At 27.1% G+C, this 21,470-nt stretch overlaps 5 protein-coding genes across 10 annotated transcripts; 2 read left to right on the top strand and 3 right to left on the bottom strand.

Annotated features, from left to right (window-relative positions):
- The first annotated feature begins 771 nt into the window (after positions 1–771).
- Su(dx) (Suppressor of deltex) lies at positions 772–9,467 on the top strand. Of its 3 annotated transcripts, XM_069111921.1 has the most exons (13): positions 772–1,045; positions 1,319–1,454; positions 2,352–2,780; positions 4,262–4,598; positions 4,641–5,351; positions 5,438–5,669; positions 5,791–6,104; positions 6,187–6,429; positions 6,510–6,669; positions 7,111–7,385; positions 7,461–7,686; positions 7,769–7,865; positions 7,989–9,467. In XM_069111921.1, the coding sequence occupies exons 2-13, from the start codon at positions 1,397–1,399 to the stop codon at positions 8,159–8,161; spliced, it is 3,255 nt and encodes a 1,084-aa protein (XP_068968022.1). In that variant the 5' UTR covers positions 772–1,045; positions 1,319–1,396; the 3' UTR covers positions 8,162–9,467. The 3 variants fall into 3 exon arrangements, with proteins under 3 accessions (XP_068968022.1, XP_068968020.1, XP_068968021.1); XM_069111919.1 differs by having other exon boundaries at positions 4,262–5,351; XM_069111920.1 differs by having other exon boundaries at positions 772–890; positions 4,262–5,351.
- A 2,345-nt stretch (positions 9,468–11,812) lies between these two features.
- Positions 11,813–15,155, bottom strand: LOC138179311 (uncharacterized). 2 transcript variants are annotated; one of them, XM_069111972.1, is made up of 6 exons: positions 14,959–15,152; positions 14,466–14,546; positions 13,497–13,615; positions 13,282–13,405; positions 12,894–13,168; positions 11,813–12,079 (listed from the first exon to the last, which is right to left on the bottom strand). In XM_069111972.1, exons 1-6 carry the CDS (start codon positions 15,021–15,023, stop codon positions 11,970–11,972), a joined length of 774 nt encoding a protein of 257 aa, XP_068968073.1. In that variant the 5' UTR covers positions 15,024–15,152; the 3' UTR covers positions 11,813–11,969. The 2 variants fall into 2 exon arrangements, with proteins under 2 accessions (XP_068968073.1, XP_068968074.1); XM_069111973.1 differs by lacking the exon at positions 14,466–14,546 and having other exon boundaries at positions 14,959–15,155.
- A 990-nt stretch (positions 15,156–16,145) lies between these two features.
- Sys1 (Sys1 golgi trafficking protein) lies at positions 16,146–17,718 on the top strand. Of its 3 annotated transcripts, none has more exons than XM_069111974.1 (2): positions 16,146–16,215; positions 16,835–17,718. In XM_069111974.1, exon 2 carries the CDS (start codon positions 16,919–16,921, stop codon positions 17,399–17,401), a length of 483 nt encoding a protein of 160 aa, XP_068968075.1. In that variant the 5' UTR covers positions 16,146–16,215; positions 16,835–16,918; the 3' UTR covers positions 17,402–17,718. The 3 variants fall into 3 exon arrangements, with proteins under 3 accessions (XP_068968075.1, XP_068968077.1, XP_068968076.1); XM_069111976.1 differs by lacking the exon at positions 16,146–16,215 and adding an exon at positions 16,222–16,506; XM_069111975.1 differs by lacking the exon at positions 16,146–16,215 and adding an exon at positions 16,222–16,396.
- Positions 17,483–18,261, bottom strand: ND-13A (NADH dehydrogenase (ubiquinone) 13 kDa A subunit). Its single transcript, XM_069111977.1, has 3 exons — positions 17,985–18,261; positions 17,715–17,891; positions 17,483–17,639 (listed from the first exon to the last, which is right to left on the bottom strand). Exons 1-3 carry the CDS (start codon positions 18,117–18,119, stop codon positions 17,577–17,579), a joined length of 375 nt encoding a protein of 124 aa, XP_068968078.1. The 5' UTR covers positions 18,120–18,261; the 3' UTR covers positions 17,483–17,576.
- A 613-nt stretch (positions 18,262–18,874) lies between these two features.
- Positions 18,875–21,311, bottom strand: RpLP1 (ribosomal protein LP1). Its single transcript, XM_069111978.1, has 4 exons — positions 21,100–21,311; positions 20,366–20,510; positions 19,159–19,263; positions 18,875–18,969 (listed from the first exon to the last, which is right to left on the bottom strand). The coding sequence occupies exons 1-4, from the start codon at positions 21,169–21,171 to the stop codon at positions 18,956–18,958; spliced, it is 336 nt and encodes a 111-aa protein (XP_068968079.1). The 5' UTR covers positions 21,172–21,311; the 3' UTR covers positions 18,875–18,955.
- Positions 21,312–21,470: the final 159 nt, after the last annotated feature.

Consider the following 21,470-nt stretch of genomic DNA (forward strand, 5'->3'; position numbering starts at 1 on the left):
ACATACACTATTACACACTATTATATACATTCTGATACATTATACTGTAATTGTTTTATATTAGTATTATCACTTACTGTCACAACATACATATATTACACTAATAAACATTTATAGGTTATAGAACTGGCTAGATTATATTTATATCAGAAGAAGTTCCTAATATTGTTGTCAGATTCGCTTTTATTATGAAGCGTAAGAGCCCAATTTTTAGAGTTCATTTTAGATTTCATTTTATAATATTTTTTAATGATTTCTTACAATATTACAAACTGATATCTTTTAATATTATTAAAATTAAAATTAAAATATTGAATATACCACATATCATTTTGTTTCTTTTCTAATATAAAGTAACAATCATTTTACTTCATTTTGATAATAATTTTAATGACGTAATAAGGCATACATATTTTAACAATTTCCTAATTATGATTTTTATGTTTCCTTCTACTTCTTTTATGTACATATATATTATCAAATATTATCAACAACTTATTTTAATAACAAATAAATACTTTGACATGTCCAACATTCACGAATTATATACTATTTTTTTAGTAAATTCATATTTTATGCTATTAAATTCTAGGGAATTCGAAATATAGAGACTTAATACAGTTTACATTTCCTGTGAGATAAATACATAATATATGCGCGCGCATCCACATGCTATACTTTTATACCTAGTGATTTGCATATTATAAAAGGTTCCTACCTTTGATGTGTGAAAAGATGGTGACCTACTGATCCTTACTGATGGAGAATAAGTTCTGTGATAAAAATTGTGAGTGTGGAAGAACCTTTTCTATCACACAAACGTTAATATCCTAGATACAGGCAATGCATTGGAGCTGGATACACTTGCAACAGTCATGATAAATACATCTGTATGTGTTACAATTATTTGAGTATTTTAATATCCGATCATTTGAAAGGATACCAATAGCAATAGTGTTTTTAGTATGTGAAAACGATAAAGTTTTTTAAATCGTATTGTACTGTATTTAATCGGTAATGTGTGTATTTACTACTAATTATATATGTAAGTGCATTTCTTCACAACATGTTATTTAGTGTTTATCGCCATTATAAAATATCTGAAATACGTTTTCATTTTGGTAATTTATATATTGATGTAGCATAATTTACCAACTCATGATACTGGTTTAAGTATCTCTTTTGTTTTAACATAGTACTAATTGTTTTCACAACGTCCTTTAATTTTACCTTAAATTATTTTTGTAATTTTTATTTACGCACTTATGACAAGGGTGTTGATACTTAATTGTACTATTAAGGTTATAAAATATTGCAGGTAAAGCTTACATATAAATAGTTAAGAAATTATGAATTCTCAAAAATTATCTTATTAAAATATACTAAATTGTATACAATGTCTCATTGTGAAGAAGAAGTGGCATCGTCTGGTTTTCACCAATTAAGCATTACAAGTAAGTTTCTATATCCTTATTTATTGTTATATATATTTAACATATTTTGTGTATTGTATAGTTCATGCACTATCGTGCATAAGTATTTGGATACTTGGTGCAGTCCAATCCGAACATAGATATTTTTATTATATGTTTAACATTATGATAGGAGAATATTTCTCTATTGTTAATTCTTTATTTCTTGTCATAACTGAATTCAAATGTTCCACTAAACTAAAACTGAAACAAGGAATATACGTGTATCAATCAAGTTCCACATTTATCTGTAATAAATACATGAATCTTCATAAAATATACGTAAACTATTAAAATAAATACGTAAACTATTAAATTGGAAACACTTGTTCTCATTATTATTGTAAAATCTCAATGTTGAACAGTTGCCTATCTTAAGTGAGTGTTTCTCTCGAAGTATTTTTCATCCTACCTATCCTACCCTAATCTTATCATATTCTACTAATTACATTTAAGATACTGTACTAGGATCAAAGGTAAAAATTAAATTAAAGAACTTTATTTGGGATAAAGTTCCAAGTACCATCTGTGTCCAATCAAGACAAAATTTGGTGGATGTTATAAGAACAGAGAGTAGATTCAAAATATAAAAATTTCAGTTTTGACAATTCATGCATTTAGAAGATATAGGAAGTGTCCAAATACCTATACATAGTAGTATATATATGAATATGTGTATATACATGTACATAGTTTTACATTTACATAATTTAACAGTCATAATTTTACAGTATAATGTAGTTTAATTTTAATTACTTACCAGATAAATATTAAACATATAAAAATTGTTAGAAAAATACATAAAAAACAAATTATATAATATTACTCTTAAATATTAATACTGTTTTAGGTATATATAATAAAATTTTGTTATTTTAGTTGAAGGTGCTATATTAAGAAGTTCTACATTTTTAAAGCCTAATCCTTACATTGAATTTTCTGTTGATGATAAAAGTCCTCGGAAGACAGAAGTTTCAAAATCCACATATCAACCAAAATGGAACGAGGAATTCACAATACTTGTAACTCCATATTCGCAATTACATTTTCGATTGTTAGATCACAGTACATTCCGAAAAGATACTTTAATTGGAGAAAAAAAAATAAGTCTTTCTCAAGTATTATCTCATTATAATGGGAAATTAGAAAATATGGAAGTAACGTTTGATTTAATGACTGAAAATAAACATGATTCTCAGTTATGTAAAGTTGGAGAATTGATTACAGTATTTGATGGATTAAGAATTAACATGCCAAATACGTCATCACTATCGTGTCAGACGCAATCTGGCTGTATGCCTTATGATGGTAAGAAATTAAGATCAAGCATATAATAATCTTTAAATAATAAATGAACAAAATAATTTTTAACTAACGATAAATGAGACAGAAATTTTTACAAAATTTTAAGGAAAGAATACCAGGATAATGAGTATTATCTAGATAAGTATTATTAGGTTGTCTGAAAAGTGTCTTTCTTTTACAGACACGTCTTTTACAACAATGCATCTTTATACAAACACGAAACCTAATCTGTCGAACGTTGTTATCTTTATTTTGATAGAACAAAATGGATCATACGTAATTCGATAAAATAATATAAAACGGAAAATGTTGTGCATTCATCATTTCCTTATAAAACGAAAGAAACTTTTCGAACGATCTAATATGTGTAGTGTATGTCATTATATGACATTATATGACATTTCAAATATAGCTGTCTATTATAGCATTTAATAAAATTTTTAAAGCATCCATATTAATTTTTAAAAATCAATAAATTAATGAAACAAGATATTAAAAATGTTTCTCTCTTCTTGGAAAAGTTAAAGTTACTTTAGATGTTTTAAATAGGGGCATTCTTACTTTTAATTTTATAAGGAATAAGGTTATTTAATTTCCACTGTTACACATACATCTAAAATATTTAATTATACGATCACATCTTTACAGAACTTCATGATAATTTTTCAATGGTGATCAAATTAACAAGTGTAGTATGATGTACTATGATTGGCTTTGAATTTGCAGTATAATATTTCAGAATCACTAAGTAATCAATTTTTTATAGAGAATCATAGATAATCATATTACAATTTCGTAAAAAATATATTTTCTACATATTCTACACATATTTGCTACATACATATACATATAAGATACTTCTAGTGCTGGTGTTCTTATTGCTTTATAATTAGTAGTGTAGGTTTGGAAGAACTAACAGACTGAGAAATAAGTAAACATCTAGTAATCAATAAATAATATTTACAACAAAATGCAAATGTGATATGTGTAAATTAAAGTATAAATTATTTTTAAGATATTGCAATCATCTGTATAGAAATTGTCATTATATTTTATTTATTTGTTATAATAAAATATGTTTAAAGTAAGTGTTATTTACATTTAAATAAAGTATCAGAAAATACACAAATTTTTTCATTATTCAATTTGGAAAAATGAAAGGAGTTGTTTTCTTTTTTAAGTTATTTAAAATTGAACTTGAAATATCTTTATAATGTACAGTAAAATATAAATGATTGAATAATTTTAAATATAAACTAAACATACATGCTGAGTTTTGTTTTTATGTATTTAATAAGTAATAGATTTCTGAAATGAAAAACCATACAGAATAATTTTATAATATAAATTACATAAAACTTTTGTGCGTCTGTATGTATAATAAAAACAAGTTTTATATATTCTAATTATATATCTTATATATACACATATATATAAATAATGAAATTATTCTTAATTTAAGTACAAGCATAATCATATTTTAGGTGTTTCAAATAATGATGCTGTTAGTAATAGTAGCATTCTTAATGGAGGGATTCGTGCTCGCATGAGATTACATGAACCTAAACATGTTGCATCATCTACATTTCATGGAACATTACCAAATGTTTATCAGAACTCTATTTATAGTAGTGGAAGTGTACAAGCCAATGCCAATAAGAATAATGAACAAATTGAGCCCGCTGCATCGAATTCATTATCAAATGGGCACGCAATATCGCCTGCAAACAAATCCATTGTAACATTACCAGGACGTTTTACAGGATCTTTGCCAGATAGACGTCAAATGTCTCGAATAGAGCATGTATCGACATTTGGTATAGTAGATGGAAGACTTGGTACAGTAGATGGAAGACTTGGTACAGTAGATGGAAGATTTGGTACATGTACAGAACAATTTCCAAAGGTTTCTGTCTCGGAAAGTCGTAATATTTCTCAACTTAAACAATCAACAGTATTACCTGGAACAGTTGGAATACCTAGATCAGATCAATTAACTGTAGTTAATACAGATATATGTTCACATAGTAGAACAGACCAGCCTATTTCTAATGAACGTAACTCTCGAACAGAACAATCTGTAACTGGTCCTCTTTCAGATAGTTATGGAACTATGAGAACGGATCAAGATACTACTCCTTTAGTAGATGGATGTACAGTTTCTAGAGTAGATCAACTTAGAAATTCTGGATTAACTGATAGCCAGCAGGGACATTCTCAAACAGAGCAATCTGTAGTATTTACTTTATCAGATGGTTCTCATTTAGAACAACCTACAGTGTTTCTTATGACAGATGGACGTGGAATCGCACGTTCAGACCCATCTTCGATATTATCCTTGGATGATGCACGTAGAATTTCTCGTACTGAACAATATACAAATCCTACAACTACTCGTTCAAACTCCCGAGTAGTACAACGGGTCGCTCCATTAACAGGACAAACTACTATGATACCTGGTCAGTCAACTCAACCTGAATCTTCAATAGTACTTGCTGAAGTTGGTCCTACAAATCATTCTGAAGAGCCATTAGCTCCTGGTTGGGAAATGAGATATGACATTTATGGGAGAAGGTTGTACTATTTTAAAAAATTATTCAATTTTTACATTTTTAGAAAATATATAATATTCTTCTTTTTTATGGTACATTTTTAATTAGGTATTATGTTGATCATATGACACGAAGCACTGCCTGGGAAAGACCACAACCTCTGCCACCTGGATGGGAAGTTCGTAGAGATCCAAGAGGCAGAATTTATTATGTAGATCATAATAGAAGAACTACAACATGGCAAATACCAAATACAGAAAGATTACAACATTTTCAACACTGGCAAGGTGAAAGACAGCATGTGGTACAACAAGGTAACCAACGGTTTCTTTATCCTCAAGTAAGTAATAAATAATTATAACATATATATAATTTTATTTTTATTTATATTTTACATTGAGTTTTGAAAATATAGATATTTAACAATCTAATATAGAAATAAATTTAATATGTATATGTAGGCATATGAAAATCAAGCAGCTATAGCAGGACCATCAACATCATCCATAATCGATGATGATGATGCTTTGGGACCATTACCTGCTGGCTGGGAGAGACGTAAACAACCAGAAGGAAGAGTTTATTATGTAAATCATAAAAATCGTACTACACAATGGGAGGATCCAAGAACACAAGGACAAGAAACTGGAATTGATGAACCACCATTACCAGATGGCTGGGAAATGCGATTAACTGAAGAAGGAGTTCGATATTTTGTAGATCATAATACAAGAACAACTACATTTGAAGATCCAAGACCTGGAGCACCTAAGGGGTTTGTGTAATCTTTTTTTATCAATCTTTACTAGTTTAATTTTTTGCCTTATTATGTTCTTTACTACTATATTTTTATTTAGTCCTAAAGGTATTTATCGTGTACCAAGAGCATATGAAAGATCATTCCGATGGAAATTATCACAATTTCGCTTCTTGTGTCAAACAAATGCATTACCGAATCATATAAAAATTAGTGTCAATCGACAGACATTATTTGAAGATTCTTACCATCAAATAATGAGTGCAGAAGCTTTTGCATTGAGGCGCAGGTTATATATCATATTTAAAGGGGAAGAAGGGTTAGATTATGGAGGTGTATCAAGGTAAGAATTGAATCAACAATTCCATGGAAAAAATTTTATTTTGTAAGAATAAAAATAAATTAAACAAATTCTGATTTCAGAGAATGGTTTTTCCTATTGAGTCATGAAGTATTAAATCCAATGTACTGTTTATTTGAATATGCCAACAAGAGTAATTATAGCTTACAAATCAATCCAGCATCTTATGTCAATCCTGATCATTTACAGTATTTTAAATTCATTGGAAGATTTATAGCAATGGTATGATAATTTCTACTGTTAATAATATTATATTTGATAAAATCAATGAAATTAATATACACTTAAATATAATATAGTGTATATACAGGGTGGTTGGTAACTGGTGGTACAAGCGGAAAGGGGGTGATTCTACGCGAAAAAAGAAGTCGAAAATATAGAATACAAATTTTTTTTTAATTTTTTTTTTTCAAATTTTTCCATCGAGACAACGATCTACAGTGAGATCCATTATAACGAGACGTGATAAAGTGCACGCGTACCGAGCGAAAATTCAAAGTCGATTTTCTCGAAAACAAAGCCTCAAACGAAAAATTTTTATTTTATATTTTCGACTTCTTTTTTCGCGTAGAATCACCCCCTTTCCACTTGTACCATCAGTTACCAACCACCCTGTATATATAAATATGTTATATATAATAAATATAAATATATTAATTGTAGGCTCTTTATCATGGACGGTTTATCTACAGTGGTTTCACTATGCCGTTTTATAAACGTATGTTAAATAAGAAATTGGTTATGAAAGATATAGAATCCATTGATCCAGAATTCTATAAATCTCTTGTGTGGATAAAAGAAAATAATATCGACGAGTGTGGTCTCGAATTGTATTATAGTGTGGATTTTGAAATTCTTGGTCAAGTAATACATCATGAATTAAAAGAGGGTGGTGACAAAATTAGAGTTATTGAAGATAATAAAGAAGAATATATTAGGTACTGTTATAATTAATATTAAGTTAACATTTTACATCTTAAAAAATAATTATTCATTGATTGTTACTATATAAGGTTAATGACAGAATGGAGAATGACCAGAGGTATAGAGGACCAAACTAAAGCATTTTTGGAAGGTTTCAATTCGGTTGTACCATTGGAATGGTTGAAATATTTTGATGAACGTGAATTAGAACTTATGCTCTGTGGTATGCAAGAAATAGATGTAGAAGACTGGCAACGTAATACAATTTATAGACATTATACACGAAATAGCAAACAAATCTTATGGTTTTGGCAGGTTCGTTATTATGCGTACAAAATTATTTGTAAGATATTATCTAGTATATATGTCATTTATTATATTTATATATTTTATTCAGTTTGTAACAAGAACAGATAGTGAAAAACGAGCTCGACTTTTGCAATTTGTAACTGGTACCTGTCGAGTACCTGTTGGAGGATTTGCAGAACTAATGGGTAAATAGTAATCATCAATAACTAAATAAATATGAAATAATTTATAGAAATCAGATGATTTACATTTGAAACTATTTTTTGTTATCTTTTTTGTTTTTGTTCTTTATTTTTTATTCTCTTTAGGGAGCAATGGTCCTCAAAGATTTTGCATAGAAAAAGTAGGAAAGGATACATGGCTACCTAGATCACATACATGCTTCAATAGATTGGATTTACCACCATATAAGAGTTATGATCAACTAGTAGAAAAGTTAAACTATGCAATTGAAGAAACGGAAGGTTTTGGTCAAGAATAATTAGAAATATACCTTATGAAACGTAATATGCCACTGCCTATGAAGCGATGAAGACAAGTTTAGCATAGTGGTACAAGGTTTTAATGATTTTATTTATCTTGTTCCCAATACAACAAGATACAATTGTTAAGTAAAGAAATTTCTTTAAATTAATGAATTGAAGACGTTTGTATTACATCTTTATAAAAAAATCCTTATATTCTTTTTAATTGAAAATGTTTTATTTCAAAATATATTTTATTTATTTTAGGTATGTTGTAATGGAACCTAGACATGTAAAAGTCGTAGAAAATATTAATGAAATGCACAGAAAATATTAACAAATTTGTATATATTTAGAAAATAAAGTTTATAAACAATTCGTAGAATAAAATGAAAGCAATGATGCCAAAATAATTATCTTATAATAATTAATTTTTTAAAGATTAATTTTATTTTATTTTCTTGCGTTTTTCTGTCCTAATAAGAGTTATAACGATAAAATACATTCTGTCTTTTAAGTGTTAGATATTGATGCTTTCCACGATATTTTAGTAACAGTCCCTATGGAAGGGCTTGAAAATTACAATAACAAATGCTGTACATATTAAGCCATTAATATATTGTATTTTATGTGACAACTCAATAATAACAATTTCATGTTTTGTCCTAAGTAGTTATAAAAACTGTATTGAAAAAATTTTGTAGATACATTAGGAAATGAAAAATACTAGATCCGAAAATGGCTATTTGCATAAACTAGATAATTTATAAAATGTTTAACATATGAGTCTATAAAGAAATAATGTCTGATAATTACAGCTTACATTTCAAGTATCTCTTTTTACTGCTTGAAATATTATAAACGAAAAAATACTATATTTTATCGTGAGAATTTAATTCTTACAAATAATATTTTTAAATTATTAGCGTTTATTAATATTCATAATGTATAAATTTCAATTGTTTCTGTAACAGATACCACTGTAAGAATGTGGTATAACAAAATTAGTGATAATAAACTAAAATATTTAACTATCTCTATTTGCTTTTAATGTTTTATGTTCCCAGATAATAAAGCATTAGTTTGAAGATATCAAATTAATAAAAGATATTTATTATATATGTTCACATAAAAATATAACAGGAAAGATGAACTTAAAGAAATATAAATCCGAATCCAAAAATTGAATGCCTTCATAGTGAAATATTAATTAACATTTGTAAAATATTTATTATATAAATTAACATATAAAGTGAATTTTACATAAATTTATTTCAAGATATGATACAATTATAAATTATAAATTTATGCTTACAGAAATACTTTATAAATTATTGAATGTCTGTATAAAAGTGGTGGGATATATTTTTTAATTATTTGTTTTTTGATTTAAAGCAGTCCATAATGTCCAATTTCACTTTTATGTCTAGAGCTTTGCTTGTGTATTATTGTTATTAAATTAATGTTTGATATTATAACTATTTCTTTTATAACATTTACAATATACCTGTTTGAATTTGTTTTTAATTCTAGTATTCTTTATATTATAATCTTAGGACTATAAACATGAAATTTGTTAATGTTTTCAACAGTAATTTGTGTGCGCATGTATGCATCCGTATATGTACAAATAGATATTGTAATTAATGTAAGGATTAACACATTTAATATGCATGCAATATAAAATTGTATATGTGTGCACACAAATTAAATTCATGGAATGTGTATTCGAACAGTAATATAATACAAAATAAATGTATGACAAATTTATAATAATATTAAAAAAATAAGTTTACTCGTTCATTGATAAATCACTTAAAATACATATAAATACTTGTATTATAACTTCTATATAATGTGTATTCTAAGTTTCATAACTTAATGTATACAATGTATGAAACTATTTACTGTTACCTTCTCAAACTATTAAAGTGTAAACTTTTAATTGAATGAACTTATACTTTACTTTCTATTATTTTAATGTAACTACATTTTATTTATTGTTTATCATTTTTGGGTTGTGTAAAAATTTTTACAATAATAAAAGTATTTTAAAAGGAAAAGAAACAGAAGATATAATTTATTTCCCAATATTATCATTTAAAATCTGTCCTTTGCAGAATTTGAAAATGATTATGAAATCTGTTTTGAAGTATTATAATTGAAAAATCTCTTTTGCTAAATTTAAATGAGGATGTAAAAGTATAGAAATACTTTAGATTCCGTAAAACGTATTGATATCTATTTTTTCTAAATATATGAAATTAAATATGTAAAATCTATCCTGTGCATATTTCGTATTTTACAATAAAATATTGTACTTTTTTTTATTTAAATTGTTATATACGCATCCACCACAGAGCGAAAACGTACGCTTTTAGTCTAGTGCACTCCACAGATAGAATTCATTCATACCACATGTGAGCATATCATGTTTGTTAGACCACGATATTATAGTGTACCTCATCACAAGATTATCAAAATTACAAGATTTGTGATATATATGTATGGAACTAAATCTTGAGCAATTTTAATTACATTAGGTAAGTCTCAGCACTTTTCTTTCTTCCTTATTTACTAAATAAGACTGGAACCCAAAACTAACAAAAAAATGAAGAACAGAAATTTTTGCTCCACATCAGAAGTCATCCCAATAAAACACATAAGAAACAACAACTTCAATCCCTACATCAACTATACTTTAATATATCAAATATATAATGTGTATAATGTATACAACAAAAATTTGGAAGTAACCAAGTTAGCCACAACTGCACATTTGCATATAAGTTTAAAACTCCAAGACGTAGGTGAATAATAAATCATATTCATATATGCATATGATAAATTCATGATCCATCCCTACCATGAAATTTTGATATTTTTATGGTATATAAAGAATCGAAAAATCATAATTCTGATACAGAACATCTGCAAGACGTCACGAAAAGTGTCATCATGTAATTTCACATCGCGTTCGTTATGAGTCAGTAAGTAAGATCGGGCTAATATTCTTTCATCAACTGTTGACGCTATAGAATCCGCGAATTGCAATTCCCTATCTTGACGTACATTTCATCCACTCAGAGCCTTGATTTTTTAATGGAGAACCATGTCGAGTCCCGACTGTTGGATGGTTCCCTGCCAGTGATCCTTGTACCTGTGAGTGGAAGAACCTGCAAGATGACATCGCATGGCAAGTCCTACAGAATTGGCCCGAGCACCGATCCTTAGTATATTCCGTAGGACACTTCTCTCCGATGCAATGCGCCATTCCGGCCAAGATATTCTATTCCCGAAGATAGACTTCGATAACCCGTCTAAGATATATGTCAAATAATTTTTATTTATGTATCCATACTCGGCTTGGTGCCCTACTAGGCTTGGCATTCATGGGCGCGAGGTTGAAATGCGCCCAACCCGTCTAAGGTAATATAATTGTCTTCCAGGACAGAGAATTGAAGGGGTTGAAGGAGAAGAGACGCCGTCAACGCTATCTTAACCTACGCATCATCGGTAAGTACAGGATGAACAAGATTCTCCGACTTATCCGACGGGTGTCTAATTGTACCTAATTAATAAATCAAAGCTTACCATAGGTATATAGTAGTAGGTGTATAGTAGCGTTATTTTTATAGAAATGATCTACTCTTCTACACAAATACACATATTTATAAAACTACTTTATATATTATATCGAAGTAAATTTATTACATATTACATACATCTCAAATTTAAATTGCTTGACAACAATGTATTATTTATCATTCCATTAATCATTTATACATTCTTACTATAGATAACTATTATTTAAATACTACTTGATCATAATTTCGGATTGGGTTTAAACAATTTTTCCCAGGAAAAGAAATTGAAATGAATATTAGGAAAACTATCTGTTTCATTTGGCAACTTCCTTTTTTCCAATAAATCACCTGAAATTCATATTGCATTCATATAATAATAAATATTCAAACACCAAAATCAATCAACACTGTTTATGTTAAATACTATATAATTATATGTAGAATGATTTTAATTAATATAATGATCCTAAATATTTCTGTTGTTTCTAACAATATCTAAAATAAAACGCAGATGGATGGCAGCATGTAAAAAAGAACATTTCTTCATAAAAAAAGCATGAATAGCTACAAGAAATATTCGAGATATATTCGAAAATAATGACACAATTAAAACAATATAGATTTATTATACAATTTTCGAAAGAGACTATATATGCCATTATAAAATATAATTTAAACAATTTAATATTACTTTTACCATCTCTTTCTATAAACATTACACACATTTTTTCATTATATTAAAAACAACAGAAATATTTAGACTTACTATAATAATTGATGATGATTATACAGGGTGGTTGGTAACTGGTGGTACAAGCGGAAAGGGGGTGATAAAAAGAAAAAAAAAAGAAGTCGAAAATATAGAATACAAATTTTTTTTAATTTTTTTTTTCAAATTTTTCCATCGAGACAACGATCTACAGTGAGATCCATTATAACGAGACGTGATAAAGTGCACGCGTACCGAGCGAAAATTCAAAGTCGATTTTCTCGAAAACAAAGCCTCAAACGAAAAATTTTTATTCTATATTTTCGATTTCTTTTTTCGCGTAGAATCACCCCCTTTCCGCTTGTACCACCAGTTACCAACCACCCTGCATATAAATGTAAATAATGTAAACAATTATATATTCAGTATTAACATTTTATATAAATTACTTACAGTTACTTATATCAGAAATATCTTCTATTTTGGTTTCTACTCCAGTTTTGTCTATTTTTGTAACAATAGTATGAATTTTGTCACCAATTTGGTGTGATATAATAGTTTCCTCATTTCCTTCATGATCTTTAATAACTTGTTTTTGTTCTATTGTTCCATCAGGTTTACGAACATATTCTTTCCTGATAGATCTTCCAATTATGGAAGGTCGTGCTACTTCAAGTTGTGGCTTGTCAGACTCACCCCAAACATTGGAAAAATTATTTATAGTAACTCTGTTAAAAATATAACATTTTTTCAAACAATTATAAATTATATCTATCAATTATATCTAATTATTTTATAAAGTGATTAAATTAACTGCAATTCATTAAATTTAAATACTAACTTTCCATCTAAATCTGTATCTAATTTTAATTCCATCTGATCATTATTTGGTTTCAACATGTTATCACGTAAAGATTTTCTCTGTGAGGGTATAAATGAAAATACGTTTGTATTTGCATCATTACCTGAACAAATTTAAAAAATATTTGTATATATGTAAATATAAATCTAAGTTTAATTACGTGTAAGTTAAATACAATAATTATATGTACATACCTTCATTATTAAATCCATAAATAAAATTCATCATTATATTCTCCATCTGAGACTCAAAATATCTTGTTATTTCTAATGGATCACTGAAGATGTTAAAGTGATCGACTCCCTCGAAAAATCTATTATATATTATATTATATGAGCTTTTATGGTAAAATTAATCATTTAAAAGAGTATAAAGTAAATAAAAAATACATTGTGGGCAGTAGATGCTAATATCAATAAATATGTAAATGCTGATTATAACCATAATATCAAGTGCTGAGACATGTTCCATTTTTTAATTAGTAGGAAGAAAAATATTCAGCCAATTAGGTTGGTGAACTGGGATTCATACATAAATTTTTTATTTGCCAAACAAGTGCTTTCCCAATTGAACTATCCAAGTCATTTGTGTATATTCTCTCCCAAACTCTTAAAACTTAATATGGGTGCTGCCTACAATGTAGATATCATGGAAAGCAAATTGACATGTATTAACGTAAATGTTAGAATAAATTTTTGTTATAAATAAACTAAAGTTACAGTTTTGGGTTAAGTTCTGTACAATAACAACATTTCATCAACGTTGTAACTAAGCAAAAGTATACTGATATTAGCATGCATCTGATAATTTACAGATATGAGCTATGTCCTTATCACCAATCACATATTTTTAATTTGTTAGTTACATGATTAAAAAATGAAGAAAATGTTTTAAATAGTATTCAATAAGATAGTTTACACATAGAAGCTTTAAATTCTAACAATTATGTAAATTTAAATCTTGAAAATCCAAAATTCTTCACTACTTTTTTACTACGCATTTTGCAGCATTCCTTAAATTTAGTCATGGTGCAAGTTACTATTTGTTTAACATTTTGTTTCATTCTTAGCTAATCTTTAAAGCATTACTTTACTTTCTACAGTAAATTTATATAAATAATATGCAGTTTTATACTTTGACATAAGATATAAAGTAAAAATTACCTGCTATCATCATGAATATCAATTTGAGACATTGAGTTTTGAAAATTATCTCCTCCATAATTATTTTGATAATCGTCAAATCTGAAATATTTAGTAATGCAAGTTTAATTAAAATAAGGGTGGAACTGTAGAAAAGACCCTCGTTTATATTATCGAAGATAAGCGGCTGGAGGCAACCAATACTGACGCATATGCTGCCACAGACGCACAACTTTGGCAGAATTTACTGTAGTGGTACCTATAGTTTTTCGCGAATATCTTGGAAACTAAGTTAACCCATTCTTTAAATGTATAGGAAAGAGTTATTCAAAATGTTGTGTTTTACAATATATTTAAAAATCGTTGAAATCGGAGGGTAGCTAGCTTTTCTACAATTTCACAAAAATGAGAAAGAGGATTATAATTGATTACATCGTAGAAAATGAATGAAAATAGACTATCAAAATACATAGTCCGTAATATAGATATAAATAATGTTTATTTAAATATTTACCCATTATTAAATTTTTCTGATCTTCGCCTACCAAATATATTGCGAATGAAATCCCACAACTCCATTTCTTACTTTTTTAATTCATTCACTGATCTGAAACAAACTTACATCATATTGCAATATGTAATATGATAATATAAACAGATCGCGACGTCACGACTAGTTGTGAAAAATCAACATGGAGGATAAGAAAGTTCTCGTCTTGCGCATGAGTGACATGCTATGAATGTCTCAGTCAGAGACAGAGACAATTTATTCGTCTCTGTCTGTCTCGCAAGAACGCAAACTTTGTTGATCTTCCATACTGATTTTTCACGATTAGACACGACTCAATTTTGCAACGGTTTTCCCTAGCGAGTGTCGGGACCCATTTACATATATGATCGTGGTATATGCATATATTCTCGAATTAAAATATATAATCAGATTGTACATAAGTATGCTGCATTTAGACACATACTGCTATATTCATCATATTGTATTTTTATTTCATCCACGTTTCATCCATCCGTGACCATCCCTGTATTATGTCTGTAAATATACAATAAATGGATTGGCATTTACAATATAAGAAATATCGCATTTAGGCATCATCTAGGACAAAAATTTAAATCAGATATAGTCATATAAATACATGTTTATTAACATTCGTAGGGTAATATAATAATATTTAAACTTGTGTTTATCATTATTATAATGACCATAGTTGACATTATTATTAAAATTATATACTTAAGAATATAGATTATATATTAGTTTTGTCCTTGAAAATATTTTATTTATACGATTTAAAAACGGGATATATGAATAGAATGCAAGATATATGTAAATCACACATGTAAATTCAACTTTTGTAGTAACTCATATAAAACGAAATTAAATTTATTATTTGACAAATTAATGTAATTTAAATATAGACAATTTCTATCTTTGTAAAGATATTAATGATAATAATTTTAATAATGATTTCCTAATAATACAATAATATAATATCATGCAATCAAAATTTTACATAATAAATATAGTGCAAATTTAAACATTTTAAATTGAATAAAAATTAAGAAATTCTAAATTTGATTGAGTACATATTTATTTTACCTTTACAATGAACACAATACAAATAAATATAAATGCTTTTGGATGATAGATTTAAAATTGCCGCCAAATATCTGTCCATACCTATTTACATTTTAAGTACATATATGTATACTAGATTCATTATAAGAAAATCTCATGAAATGACAGAATTTGAAAAAGGTAATCATTTTGATGTGAAGCAAGTTTATTAATTACAGTTATTAAAATACAGTGTCACAATTTTTATGTTATACCAATACATAAGATCCAGTGGAATTACATCTTTTCAATCTGTCATATTGTCTGATTGAATTGTATATACAAATAAATAAATAAATAAATAAGTATTTTATGTATACACGTATGTATCAGGGAAAAGCATCATTTTCACGTAGTAGATAACTATTTATATTAATTTAAACGTCTGAATTGTCACAATTGTACCATAAATATTTTATTATATAAATTTATGTGAGTGATATTTTATTATATAAATTTATATCAAACATAAATAATACATTGTAAAATCATATAACGAATCAATATAATTGTATATGTTTGTGAAATAATCGAAGTAAACCCTTTTGCTTTAAATTAAATTATACTACAAAGTATTAAACAAATTTAATGAACCGACGTAAATTAAACAGAGCTGGTTTCTTATGTGATTTAAAAATTATATAATGATTTTTATTCCTTTATATCTTTTTTATAATTTATAACATAAATCATAAATTTATTGATAATTATAATATATGTTCATCTTCCTATAAATTAAAAATTCTACTTTTTGTTTTAGATCAAAAGAAACTTTAATATGATAAAGCATAAAACATACAGCATAGGATTGCCTTAGACAAAATTAATATCTCAAAGATAAACAATGAATAATATTTCTGGACAATTCCGTAAAACAATGTGGGATCCGTTCCTTATAATATCTCAAATAATTGCAGTCCAGACTGTGATGTACTTCTGTCTTGGATTGTGGATTTGGATTGTTGCATCATACATAGGATCCACAAAATCATTAGATTATGTTTTCCATTATAAACAAATACACGTTAGAGATTTTGCTGGACAGTTTATAATTATTATTTTTATCTTAAATGCATTAATTGGAGCGATCGCACTATGGTGGTTAGTACAAAGGACAAAGCAGTGTATGGATTTTGCCTGCACAGCACACTTAATACATTTATTATGCTGTTGGATATACAATGCAAGTTTTCCATCAACTTTTAGTTGGTGGTGTTTAAACATTATATCTTTAAGCATAATGTGCGTTTGTGGTGAATTCCTTTGCATGAAAACTGAATTACAAGCAATACCATTAAGCATGAGCAGTCAGAAAACAGCCTTATAAAAATTTGCTACCAAAGTGAAATTGATGTTTAGTAAACAATATCATTTTATACTAAAAAGTTTAAAACAGATAAATAAAAGATTATTTGTTTTTTATATATATATTTCTAACATTAAATATACATTAAAATACATATATAATATATAATTTGACTACATGTATTTGTCCTATTTGTTTAGTGATGTTCTTTATAAAAGCGTAAACCACAATATCCACAAGTATGATTACCAGGTTTATCCTAAAATAGAATTATATATTGTAAATAAAATTAAAGAATGTATCTACTTACGTTGTAAATACATATAATTTGTACCAAATTAATGTAAACTTTTGGGTGTCCTAAAGGTCCACCTCCCCCATCACACGCCACAATTTTATCTTTCACTGGTGTAGCAGGAACTTCCGCTATTAATTTAATGGCCCAATTATCATTAACCTCCTTTGGTCTATTTATAAATCGTACATTACGATAATCATCCTCATCATATATCTATTACAAAATAAACGATATTTATTAAAATAAATATTATGTATCGTGGAAAGTTGTAACGATATAAATATATTTTCATCAATATTATTTTACCTGACCAGTATGGGTAACCTTTTTAGCAGATTTTGTAGTTACATCATGTACATTTCTTGTTATTAGTCCTATAATATTAGGTTTATACCTTTTGTTGGAAACTTCTAAAAATTTTACGATTTTCAAATTCGCCATATTTTTTTAAATGTTTTTACACTTTTTTCTTTGAGGTATCACAGCATGTCCATTACGTGCAGGATTTTAATCAAGAATACATATACATATATATATATATTCGTTCCAAAGTTAGGCTACGCTACGACGTCCACCACAATATCTGTCGAATTAACATTCATGTGACTGGGCTTTTAGTGTGCAACAATTTTTTCTGAGATCACTATTAGAAGAAATGATTACTTTGTCTTTCTTGAATGAAACGTGATATTAATTTCTAGTACTCGGATAGCTCATTCATTTTAATACCAATTTTCAAATAAATTAAATATAGAAAAGCAATACATTTCATAGAATAAATTTTAAACAATATCAATGTCTTCTTTAGATATTTTATTTAGAAAACTCCAACATAGGATTTTATATATACTTTGTACGTAATTTTCAAACAATTAAAAACAACCATTTTACGTAAAACGTTAATTATTTATAAAGATTAAATTCTCATAAAAGCAAAGGAAGATGTGCATTGAATAGTTTGTAATATGAAACTTTGTTTACATTATTCAAATGTACAAAAATTAATAGTAAACGGTATAAATAAAATGTGATTCCCATAAAAATAGAAAAATCTCTAAGATGTGGGGTAAAAAAATTATAATATATAATTTAAATATTTTATAATCATTAAAAGAAATATATAAAATATAATCATGAGTAGGATGAAAATAAATAAAGTGGATCTTTCAATAAATGAAGTGTATATCACTGGATGATTTAATTTCAAAATATTTTATTTATTGTACAATATAACTGTACAAATTAGGTAATGGACCAATACATTGCGATCCTTAAATTTAGTCAAATAATCCTGTAAAAAAAAAAGATATTTATTAAAACAAGTTCTGTTCCCTATAATGTACCGTAATTAAAAAATAATATTCTCATTTTTTTCATGTCAGCATATATAATATCAGTAGCTAATACATAATAATAATCATTGAGTATTAATATTTAACTGGAATATTGATATTAGATTAGTTATAAATACATTACGTACCAAAGCCCATATCATCATCAGATTCTTGTTCTTCAGGTTCTTCTTTTTTCTTTTCTTCCTTAGGCGCACTTTCTGTACTAGCAGGTGCAGCGGCTGCTGTGGGTGCTTTAAAAGAAAATAAGAAAATAATCTCATTGTTTGAAAATGCAATTTCATAGTCATGAAAGAAAATGTTTATCTATAGTGTTGTCGTATAGAAATATCAATCACATTTCTAAATATGATTCACAATTTTCTAATACTATTTCTTTTTCCTCTTTTGCTGACCGCTCTACATAAATTTATGTAGTATGGTGGATGTAGAGGATTTGTACTTCTGTGAATGATACCAATATATACATATGTAAGTTTATCATATCTGGGAAGATTAAACTTATTTTATGTATATTTATAATTTTCAATAAAAAATTTTGATAGTGACATAGCTATAGTTGGTGAAAGATATACAACAACATTCTTAACTAAAATACAAATAGCACACGTTTATGCAAGAATATCTAGGCTCACATTCAGTGTTTTATGTTTTTCAATAGAGACTAAATTGAAGTTGAGATGTATTTCATACATATATTGTATTTCATATATTAAGATTTGATTTTTTAATCTTTTCAATCTTTCGTTAATGCACTTACTTAGACATTAAAGTATCTTTTAAATCAATTCTACATATTATACCTCAACTAACTTTCAACGTAGTATTTGTACAATCCAATCAAATTTACCTACTAAAGTAATCATTATGTGTATCTGTTTACAGTCAGATTCGACTTGTTAAATGAAATCAATATGGTATCAAAATAAGCTATCCAATGCCTATTTTTATAGACATAACTTTCGATTCCATGATTTCCTAAATTTGAAACTAATATTTTTAGATTACTAGTTAAATACTATCAAAATGTAACAAAATAGATAACAAATTTGTAAACACCTAAAATGGAGCGGTATAATTCACGTTTCTTCCACTACCAACAAATGTATATTGTATGTAACATATGCAGTGCTTAGTATATATAAAATAGTAAAATTAATTAAGTATGTCATATTTTATATTATGTATAAGGTAGAAATAACTATTATATGTTGAATTATTATAATTAAAATATATCATACTCAAAGGATAATATATGGAAAAATTTGTTTAAATATATTATATACTATTTTGAGTTGGAATGTGGTATATTATTAAAAATCCTATTTTTACAACCTGCTGGTGCACTTCCAACTCCTGATCCAATCTTTGTTATCAGTTCTTTTATATTGACTCCTTCTAAAGCCTTGGCAAAAAGTCCGGGCCAATAAGATTCCACATCAACAGCGGCAGCTTTTAAAATTGTTTGAATCTTTTCCCCCTGAGCAATAAACAAAGATTTTAAATATTAGTATTAAATATACTTTGTTCTTATATATTTATTATACTTTTGTATTTTGGTACTACAAATAAAACAAAATTGTCGAATTGCATTGTTGATGCTTATGCAGTTTTGGGAAATTTAAACTTCTAAAAACCTAGAAAATGCATATAACATGTAAAAATATATAAAATACCCAACAAATATATTATAGTATATTATAGTATAATGTATTATAGTATATATATAATATATATATATTTTATAGTATTTAGTACATATGACAGAAAATGTTATATTAATATAATAGCAACATAGATACATGTAATAATTTAGAAAGCAATCAGAATTGTATTGCACGTGCACACTTGTAACCAATTATTATACTATCTGCTTAAAGCTTCAAACAGTGATAAATAATAGCAATATATAAAATATCCAAAGTAGAGCACTTATTATAATATTTAGTAGATGAAACAAATTTATATTTTGAATCTATTTCTTTAACCATGTTTATAAAAATAAAAAATTGCATGAACATTCAGTTTATTCATGATATTAAGAAATCACATGTATGACTAGTACTTACAGTTACAGCAACATCGTCATCAACAAGTATCAATGTTGAATAAATGCAAGCAAGTTCAGCTTTGGAATTCATGTTTATTGCTTCTATAATATATAGTTAAACTGGATGGGATGATAAAACGGTGCAAGTCGCTGATTTAGCCTTAGCTCAATAAAAGAGAACAAGCACCCGGCTTACACTTAACCCAGCTAAAAGGAAAGAGAAATGCGTTGAAGGGAAATCACGTGACTTATCTTTGGGCAGCATTTTCAATACAACTAGAGAGCGGACGTAATTCTATTGGTTAACCTGGTGATATAATACAAAGTTTCAACGCATTTAAGATATATTTGAGATGTATTTTTTTATTTATCTTATACATCTAATATTAC

Source organism: Bombus flavifrons, chromosome 4 (genome assembly GCF_040668555.2).
Source record: "Bombus flavifrons isolate JBK064 chromosome 4, iyBomFlav1_principal, whole genome shotgun sequence".
NCBI classification, from domain to species: Eukaryota; Metazoa; Arthropoda; class Insecta; order Hymenoptera; family Apidae; genus Bombus; species Bombus flavifrons.